This window comes from Pyrus communis, chromosome 4 (genome assembly GCF_963583255.1).
Source record: "Pyrus communis chromosome 4, drPyrComm1.1, whole genome shotgun sequence".
NCBI lineage: Eukaryota > Viridiplantae > Streptophyta > Magnoliopsida > Rosales > Rosaceae > Pyrus > Pyrus communis.
The window spans coordinates 3,943,633-3,953,928 of NC_084806.1; the positions used below are offsets into that span (position 1 = coordinate 3,943,633).

Consider the following 10,296-nt stretch of genomic DNA (forward strand, 5'->3'; position numbering starts at 1 on the left):
ACTTCAGAAAATACGAGGGAAACAAATTAATTGTAACATTGAAAGCCCCATCGTTCATTCCCTCCTATCCTTGTGAGAATCGTCAAAGGAAAATATACAAAAAATTCGGAATCCAAATGGCTTAAAACCTCATATGTCAGTCATCTGAACGAGCTCTCTGTAAAAAAATGTGGTCGTCAAAGGAAAATACAAGAAATTTGGAATCCAAATAGCTTAAAATCTCAAATGTCAGTCATCCGAACGAGCTTTTTGTAAAGAATGTGGTCGTCCCTCCCGGTGTTGCTCTCTAATAATGCACTCTGCACAAGTTCCTGATGCAGAGAAACCAAGCATGACTAGACTGTCGACGGAAATAATACGAAGAGAGAACTAAGGGCAACAAAGTAAAGAAATTCACATGATTCTCACCTTGACATCCCTGTGGGAGAGGAATTTTCCCAAGTTGTGGATTATCAATCTCATATCTTCAACCTGAAAAAGTAACTAAAACAATTTAGTTCTCTCGCTTTTATTTAAACATGTCAGTTTTCTCTAATAAGACCACAAAACAAATATATGCACTGAAGATTGCATATTACCCTGACGTAGCCAACTTGATTCCTGTCAAAGAACCTAAATGCCTGTTTCAGATGGAAAAAGAATAAAAAGCAAAAGGATGGGATTAATGCATTGATCGAGGGAGCGCAGCTGTTCACAATCGAACTATAATAATAAAGGTAGAAAGCTTCCGGAAGATACCTGCAATAGTTCCTTGTCAACAACCTCTTTTGCCTTGGGAGTTTCTTTCTTACCTGAATCCACCTTCCCCTCTATTCTTTCACCTGCATCTGCTTCGTTCTTGGCCTTTGTTTCTGTAGCCTTCTTGTTATCTTGTTCCTTAACATTGAGTTCATCCTTCTCATTTCCAGTCAATGGATCGACACTGCTCTTCCCCTCTTCACTGTTCTCATTAGAGGAGTGATGTTGAGGACTAGCATCCTCCATTTCTTCATCTTCTTCTGGATCTTCCTCTGGGTCTTCTTCTTCTTCTTCATCTGCTGTAGGCTCCATCTTCACCTCACCGATGTGATCAACAGAGCTATTATCTTGGGGAACTGTTTTTTCCTCATCTTGTTTCTCACCACCTGGCTCAGATGGACTCAATGTTTCCGATGATTTAATAGCCTGGTTCTTCACAGGGAGCTCATTCACTTTAGGGTGCTGAGCAGGTGATTTTTCATCATTTTCTTGCTCGTTCACTTTAGGGCGCTTAGCTGCTGATTTTTCGTCATTTTCTTTCTCAAGTTTTTCTACTTCTCTTTGCCTCTTACGTTGGTTTCTCTTGGTCACAAATTTTATGCGCAACTTCTGAAAAAACAAACTACATAAATGAGGATGCTAACGTCACAAAGAAAAAACATTAAATCATATCCGTACTCAGATTAACTGTGTCAAACCAACCTGTAGAAATGTCAAAAGACGACACCCCATCTGATACTGAAGCATTTCATAGAGCGTTTCACCAAAAAGTGAAAGCTGAAAAGGAGGGAAAAGGAAGGAACAATTAGCTCTATTTTGCTACAGGCAGAATGAGAAATTAGCAAAGAGAACACGGATCCAAAAGGTTGGTCATAGAATTAAAGGCAGACATTAAGACCAATAGATGCCATGAGAAAATATACCTCAAAACTTGATTCTTCAATGTCCTTGTCGGTATAGTCCAATAGCAAATCAAGTGAAAGCGATGACGAACGAAGCTGTTGCCAGATTAACTCACAATTAGAAAGAGTGAGCAACGAATACTAGAGAGGGTTAACATGCAAATATAGGTAATGCATACAATAAACAAACTGTACTATTCAGGCTATAGTAAACCTACTTTAGAATCCTTGCTCCACTTTGTTTGTAGGATAAATCCAGGGTGTCGAGGAGTTTCTTCAGGCTTTCTCTCTTTCAGCTCTTTATTTGATTTGCTTTTAGAATCATCTTTTCCATCTTGGTCTTTTTTCTCCTTCTCCTCTTTTGATTTTTCCGCATCTTTCAACTTTTTCTTAGGAGCTTTTTGCGTGTCTGTCTCAGTCTCCACTTTAGTCACAGAGCCACTTTTCTCACCAGCTGCCTTCTCATCTTTCTTTTCCTCCTTAACATCCTTGGCATCAGCTTTAGCTGAATTGGCCGCATCAATTTGCTTGTCACTGACTTGTGTTTTTGAAGCCTTCGGTTTAGAAGCAACCTTTTTTTCTGTTTCTACAGCATCGCTTGCTGGCTTTTCTACATCTGCTGTTTGCTTCCCCATACTATCATCTCCAGCAACATTTTTCTCATCCCCGTCACCATCTTTCTTACTCTTAGCAACCCCTTCATTCAGTTCAACACCAGTGACCTTTCTTTTAGGTACCCTCTTAATTACTTTCTTCTTTACAATTGTTTTCCCACTTGTATTTGTACCACCGCTTGGTGGATCAGCTTTCTCCTCAGAGCAGCCAGTATCCTTCTCAACTTTGACCTTTGGGCCAGTATTATCCTCATTCTGAGCAGCCTTCGCCACTGGAACCTTTTTAATAACTTTTTTCCTCACAAAGGTTTTCACTGCAGCAGGATCAGCAGAAGGTTCCTCCTCCTGACCAGGAGTCTCCGAATTACCTTTCGTTCCTCCTTCACCAAGACTTTCAGGCTGCTTGGTTGTACTATCATTGGTTGACTTACCAACAACCTTCTGTCGGACAACCTTCTTTATAATCTTCTTCTTCCCAGTCTTCACAGTTCCCGTTGTCTGAACTTCGGCAATTTCTACCTGTTCCTTTTTATCCTCAATCTTGGCTTTGTCTCCTCCAGTCTCATCTTTTTTCTCAAGCTTCTTGTCATTCACATCACCCTTTCCTTCAGATGCATTCCCTTTCAAATTATTACCATCTTGCTCCATTTTCTTAACTTCTTTTGCATCTCCAGTGGATGCAGACTCTTTCTTTTTATCGTCTTTCTCAACTTTTTTGTGTTTTGACGGTTCCGTTTCCTTGTCTGAATCAAAAACCAACATAGGTGTGATGATAAACTAGATTATTGATGAACATCAAATCAAAAAATGCAACATCATACACAACAAGAATACAAACTCCATTTACCTTGCAGCCCTTCTTTGTCCCGTGACCTCTGAAAGAACAAACATACTAGTGTTAAAAAGCAAGTAAACAATAAGCTGGTCAACCTAAATCCTGCTGTTAAATGTTTTGGGAAAATAAATAAAAAGAGACTATGATACTAGAAAAGCATTTATGGAGTGTTCAAGAGCTTCAGTCAAAAAGAGTGCTCAAGAAGATTATGCTGTTGGATGAAAGCCCAAAAGTTAATAAAAGCATTACTATAGGCTTGCATCCTCTGATCCTATCATTTTACTTCTTAATTTCCATCCAGTGGTTAACAACATGGCATGTTTGCTCTTAAAAGTACTTCGACATCAAGTTCTCAAACTATTTTGTGTGTGTACCAATGATCAGCAGCAGGGTTTAAAGGTAAATATTGGATTCCGTGTAGTTAATCCCAAAACAATTTTACTAAATCTTCTTAATCAGCAGTAGGACCCATGTTTAAATAGTTCCACTGTAGGGTAGCATGATTACACCATGCTTGTCATGCATGCTAAAATAAGTAAATACTGAAACAAAGAAAACCCATCCCAAACCATTTTACCAAAAATAAAACTATACAAAATCCAGGGAAACTGCAATTTCAAACAATAGAAGCAACAAACCTCTCTTTTCAAAGAAAGTTGACGCTCCCTTTCTGCAACAGCTTTCTTGTGAGCAAGCCAGCAGTCTCTCCATAAATCCAATGAAGGGAGACATTCAGACAAATCTGGGACAAATATTACAGTCACTTCTTTATGGCTAAAGAGTCCATCATTACCAATTCTGTCGTAGTGTATCTGCAAATTTCAGATGGAACTGACGAATTAGTCGTGAACTAAAAACCTGCAAAGTTAAAAGGCCTTGCAAGTGGAAACTAGGTAACTATCACAACCATTACATGCAAAAATTACCTCAAGAAAACGATTCCAGTGATTGCAGTTCTGCAGATCAAGTTTAGCAACATCCCTTCCATATCTGCAAAGAAAAACTCATTCAAACAACTAGAAAGAAAATACTACTACTCTCCGTAATCTGTATCTTTATAACAGATAACAGACAGCACACACCTTACGGCAGTTTGAATCAAAGCACTATCATCAACTGATGGATCTCCACCATCAGCAGGATTCCATGGACCACCAATTGCCATGCATGAACGGTCCTTTTTGAGAATGGCAAACCTAAGGATATTGCAGATGTGCGATATGCGATCATCGGAACCTCTTTCAGATGACAGCTCTTCCAAAGCATTCTTGCTAAGTCCGCTCATCAAGATAATCTGAAAGGAGAAAATAAACAACAGAAAATACTGCTCAAGCAAAACAATCACTGCTATGGCAGAAACAAAATAATAAGGTAGTACAATTACAATTTCACTCAACCAACATTTTAGTGGCTTACCTTCGCATTCCACACTATATCTCCACGTCCTGACTTTTCAGGTACTTCAACCAACATTTCAGTGACTGGCTCTGGCAGCTTAGCTGCACCATCTTCTTCAACAAAATCATGCTCAAAACTGTGCCACTCAGCAAGGTAGTACAATTACACTTTCATTCCTTCTAGTTTCTTTAAATAAAAAATTAATGTTCCTCTCTTTAAGAAGCTTCAGGATTATATATCCTAAAGCAGAATAAGAACTCCAGAAAATTAATTGACTGACACAGCTTCAACAAGCAAATTACCTGACAGGTGTATGGATAGACAGTTGAAGGTTCTCCCTTGGCCAGTTGACAACAGCCTAAAACAATACAAACCACACTTAAAGTATGTACTTAACTATGTGTCCATAACCAATGAGTGAGAAATGAAAAATGTAAACATACCTTGCAAAACTCTGAGGGTATAAAGAGTCTGGGATATCGCTTATCTATGGAAAGATAATCCCTTTCTACATCCATCAGACTGGTTGAGTAAACCTGCAAATAAATAATATTGTTACCAAAATGATCGAAACCGTAAAGACATTTCAGGTTGTAGACAAACCCTGTAGTTTACACTGAATGATCAGCCCACATGTAAAAAATTATTAGACAACTGTATATTTCGTTTGCAGAGTTCGATCAATTTTTGTTGTAGAAGGTAACTTTCTTCATTTGCAACAGCTATTACGGCAACTGAAAACTATTCACCTTTATCTAAGATCCACAAACACTTATATAAGATGATTTGGTGTAAGCTCTGGATTAAATTAATCCAGAAACTCCAGAATCAGCAATGGTCTCCTTGATGAGGAGGAATGTACAAGAACAAGCCCACAGACAGGAGAAAGAAGGTATAGTGAGAAGATAGAGGTGCCAAAGAACATGGCGGAGCCAACTATAAACAATAAGCCTAGGAAGGCAGAAATACAACATTTGCACATAGAGCCAAAAGACAAAGAGGAAGCAAAATCGAAGAGAATAGAAAAGGGTTAAGGATATCCCAGGAATTAAGACTGAATCCAGAACAGAAATAACAGGAAGCATCACGATTGAAACCAGTGAATAACTCAATTCCAAACACAAGACTAAAGGCAGATTTGAAGGGAATATATTTTCAACATCATTGAATGGCTAAGCTCTTGCAGTGGTCCTTTTACCTTGCAGGCATAATCTCTCCTTTTATCTTTAACAGGTGAATGACGCCTTCAGCATAACAGAACACCAGGTTAGTTAGAAAGGCTGTGAGACAAAGAAGCTATTTTCAAGAACTAGAGCAGGACGCAAAATAAAACATCAAGATCCACCTATGCACAGCTTCGTGATGCGGGGAATCCCTTCGTAAAGGTTTCCTCTCCTTTGCCAAAGAGGAACCGCGGCGATCCTTAGAAATAGAAACTCTTGGTGGAGTTCGTTCCCGCCTGGTTTCAAGTGCACGCTTGCGCTCTCGCTCTCGCTCTCTCTCCTTCACCCGCCGCTCCAAAAGACGTTCTCGTTCACGCTCTCTTTCTCGTTCACGTTCGCGATCGCGTTCGCGTTCCCAGTCCTTGTCCCTTTCTCTGTCTCTCTCTCTCTCACGCAAACGCTCCCGACGGCGCGCCTCCTCCATTAGCTCAAATTCTTGAAGATAACTAGCCCTGTCATCCTTGCGTTCATCAATTCGTGGATGACCACCATGAGACAAGCTGCTCGGATAATCTGACTCAAGTGATGGGCCACGGAGCCCTTTTCCCGTGGCATAGTCCCTACCAGGAGGTAAGCTGACTCCATAACCAGGATTTGAGGAACTTTGTGAAAACATGAGATCATCTGCATTTCTCCGTGGAGCTGCCCCTAATATTGATGGAGTGGGTTGTCCGCCATATGAAGAACCACTAAGCATCGATAAACTCCGTGGGTCAGCATCCATTCTTCCTCCAAAAGAAGTAAGATCTTGAGTGGGATGACGACTAGCGGCACCCCTTGCTGCAAGATAATCAGGTTGTCTGCCAGAAATGTGTTGCCACTCAGTCTAATTAGAAATATATCACCATCTAGCATTGCTGTGGACAGACTCATTATTAAGATTCAGATGATTTTGTTACTGAGAAAGGAAGAATGACGTCCTCTGCTATTAGTTAATGGGGAAGGAAAACAAACTACTAGTGATAATAACTGATCATGAAATGAAAACCAAGTTCCACTCACAAATGTAGCACAAAATCAGCAGATAAAAGTACCTTGCACTCCCATCGAGAGAAGCAGACTGCAGTGATTGAGATTTGAGCAATTGTTCTTGCCGAAGCAGCACCGCTTTATCAATGCGATCATAAATCTCAGACTGTTGAAAATTTGATGAGGAAACAATAAAACTAAAAATCATGACTTATTCAAAGAGATACAAAGAAAATAACAAATTTTCTAAATTAAAAGATGAAAATGAAAAACCTGATGTTGAGGACCAAAACCAATAGAATCGGCATATCGACTAGATGGTTCACCTTGCAACTCCATCCCCATATAAGTACTATGACGTTCACCATATTGCCTTCTGTCTATCGCTGGATACTCAGGGGCCTTTTCACCATACAATTGATCCCCTTTATGACCATACCTATGACTTGAAGAAGTGATATAGTCACCAGATGAGAACTTTGGCGAATCTGTTTTAGCAGAGGCATAGCCACCACGACCTTCCAAAACCGATGGTCCAGAAGCTTTAGTACTCATTGAAGGAACCTATGCACAAAACTCCAAATCAGGCACCAGATGGTTCAACAAACACTTCGCCACAAATCAAATCTAAGCTTGGTTGGGAGAACTACCACATGACTCAAACAGTAATTTCCATGAAACCAGCCGTTCGAATACCACCAAAATACATTTAAATGAAAAAAAAAGGCAGAAAATTTAAGATTTCTAAGCTTAGTTGGGAGAACTACCACATGACTCAAACAGTAATTTCCATGAAACCAGCCGTTCGAATACCACCAAAATACATATAAGTGAAAGAAAAAAAAAGGCAGAAAATTTAAAATTTTGAGGGACCGGGGTACACATTTAAGACATATAAGGCCTACCCAAAAACTGGAACGGACATTTAACGCATTTAAGGCTTACAAAAACTAGGAAAGCAGTAGGCATGCAAATTACACTACCCAAGTCACTTTCCTATGGTCTACTGTTATTCCACTCCACTTGTAAGTGGGAAGTCTTAGGTTCGACTCCCGTTGATGGCAAGTTCGATACCTAATTATTACAGCAGGCCTATTGTGTGGCTTAACCCAAATCCCCTACCCCTTAGTGTAAAAATATCGTTTTATTAAAAAAACCAGGTTCAAAAACTGGATGTGTTGTAAGTATTAAATTTCAACTTTATGAAGATAATAAAACAAATTTTGTTTTATGCTTTCCTAAAGTTGAATCAGAATAAAAGGAAAGAAGAAAGGGAACAGAAAGGAAAACTATCGTGGAGATAACTGTGGAGTACAAAGGTTATACGAAGAACGGGAACAGAAAGGAAAACTATCGTGGAGTACAAAGGTTATACGACAGGTCATAATGTTACGAACTCCTAGGTAGCCTATGCTTCTTTGCAACATGTATCAGCGTAAAAATACAGCTCACGTTTCCAAATACACAAACACGAGTTATAGAAGAAATCCACTAACCTGAGTTGCGGTGCTCAAAGCAGTTGAACCATAGAGGGAGCTATACTGTCCCCCATAATGAGCTGCAGCTGAAGGGAGAGGTCTATAGGCATCAACTTCCTCCGAACCACCTAACATTGATGTATGCCGCGAAACCAATGGAATTTGTGAACTCCCGTCAGTCGCTCCAACTGGATTTCCAGAATAAGCAGCTCCCAGCTACAAATATCACAATAAATAAGAATAAGAACAAAAAAGCCCCCGCTTTCCGCATTCTTACAAAAAATATCCTTTTCACTCCATAAATTTTAAAAACACCCGAATGTAGTCAATTGGACGACGAACAAAACAACTTAACGGAAATTCTTAAAACAACAAAGCGAAACGAAAATTTCCTATAAGTGAAAACAAAATATCACAATTTAAAACACACCCACTAAGAATAAATACAAAAATTCTGGAAAAAAAATTCAATCCCATGAAATAAATGAAAATTATATAACACTTGAAGTGCATAGGCTTACATTTTGGCCATATGCAGACTGACCACCATATGACTGTTGACCGTACGCATTATTCCCTCTGGAATACATGACGTCTCGAGTGCAACCCTAATTCAAAATAACTGAGCAAATTAATCAATTGCAAGAAAAATACGCCAATTCGAATTCTGTACAGAAAATTCTGGCGAATAAGAGTGTTGAATTTTCAAAATTAAAAGTATAAACAGATGAAACAAACCCTTGGGGCGACGATTATTGAGGGGCTGACGAACGATTGAAGCTTTCTGTGATGGAGCAAACGAAACCCCTAAATCTCTGATTATTCTGAAGACTGGAAGACGAGACTCTGTTATTTCGTTTATCCGGGGTTAGGGTTCGCGGTTTTGACTTTTGACCATACTTGAATTGGGCCTTGATGGGTCGGATTGTAATAATGGACGGACCCATATAAACTGGCCTTAGAGCCCTAAATGGGCCCGGTATTTCTTTTATCATAGTTTGAAATTTATTTTAATTTGGAAAAAATTGCACATACGGAAAGTAATTTTTACACATTCTTATTAATCCTAACTATTGATTATATATCGTTTATTTAATTCGATGACGATAAATAAAGATGAAAGTGTGAAAATCTAAAAAGTGCATAATATCGCTTTCCTTGTGGTAGTTGAATGGGATGTGCTATCCACACACCACATTTTACTTCACACACACCCCTTGATAATTTCAGTTCGTTGATCTTCTTCAATTCATCTGATCCGATGGTCGAAAATTAAAAAGATGTGTAAGAAGTAAAATGGGGTGTGTGGATATCACACCCCTAGTTGAATTTGTTCAAGTTTTCAAATTATCAGCTGAACTAAAAAATAAAAAATAAAAAAATTCTACTTCTAAATACCGAAATTTTATGCAGCCTTACAAGTAGGTCCTTTCCTAAGCATAAAGTTTGGGCGTTTGGCCAAACACCCCAAACGCCCAAACTTGAATGCCTGCCTGGCCAATCTACGTATTTTGAGAATGAATCTCACACTGATGAAATAAGAGACTCTTCATGTGTTTATAAGTAATTGGACGCTCTTTGTATTGTCAATCAGTGAACTTAACTTTTTCAATGCATACTTACACAATCGCTTTGGTTCCCAAGCAGGCATCCAGTTCAGTAGCAGATGATGACAACTCCATATATGGAGCACGACTTGAAGCTTGTAGTACTCTCAATTTCAATCATATGCCCCTTATTAGTCAATCTCATTGACCTACTTCCAAAAAATTCAAAAACTTTGAACAACTCGAATCTCTCTCTTTTGAAAAGTTCGAACCTCTCAGTACATGGGTTTTTGACATAGAGATCCGGAGTAGATCTCATTCCTCGGTAAAAGCTTTGGAATTGCTTTCCCATCCACAGAAATTACATTAAATAAATGCCAGCAATAACTAAATTCAATTACAGACTATGTTTGGATGAGTAGAATAAACTTGGAATTTGGGTAAAAATTTATAAATTGACATGCACCAGTTTCCTTGTTTGGATTCATAAATATAGAAATTTGGAATTTATGAATGGAAAAAAACTTGGAATTTGGGACCCCCAATTCCCTAGTTTAAATTCCATGTAGATAAGTGTAATTTTCCAATTTCT

At 38.8% G+C, this 10,296-nt stretch overlaps 1 protein-coding gene across 1 annotated transcript; it reads right to left on the minus strand.

Moving 5' to 3' along the window:
• Positions 1 to 2: 2 nt before the first annotated feature.
• LOC137730807 (protein SHORT ROOT IN SALT MEDIUM 1) lies at positions 3 to 9,014 on the minus strand. Its single transcript, XM_068469781.1, has 21 exons — positions 8,896 to 9,014; positions 8,679 to 8,765; positions 8,176 to 8,373; positions 6,953 to 7,243; positions 6,745 to 6,845; positions 5,833 to 6,510; positions 5,686 to 5,731; positions 4,931 to 5,023; positions 4,790 to 4,845; positions 4,506 to 4,623; positions 4,172 to 4,383; positions 4,016 to 4,079; positions 3,728 to 3,901; positions 3,102 to 3,129; positions 1,859 to 2,997; positions 1,662 to 1,736; positions 1,441 to 1,515; positions 739 to 1,347; positions 579 to 620; positions 409 to 471; positions 3 to 311 (listed from the first exon to the last, which is right to left on the minus strand). Exons 2-21 carry the CDS (start codon positions 8,745 to 8,747, stop codon positions 222 to 224), a joined length of 4,221 nt encoding a protein of 1,406 aa, XP_068325882.1. The 5' UTR covers positions 8,748 to 8,765; positions 8,896 to 9,014; the 3' UTR covers positions 3 to 221.
• Positions 9,015 to 10,296: the final 1,282 nt, after the last annotated feature.

Bases quoted from the DNA above. Each gene is read 5' to 3' on its own strand.
- LOC137730807 (XM_068469781.1), bottom strand. From the start codon at position 8,747: ATGTATTCCAGAGGGAATAATGCGTACGGTCAACAGTCATATGGTGGT. The intron at 4,846-4,930 runs GTATGTTTACAT...GTATTGTTTTAG, and splicing joins TACCCTCAGAGTTTTGCAAG to GCTGTTGTCAACTGGCCAAG. The intron at 3,130-3,727 runs GTTTGTTGCTTC...TTGTTCTTTCAG, and splicing joins AACTTTCTTTGAAAAGAGAG to AGGTCACGGGACAAAGAAGG.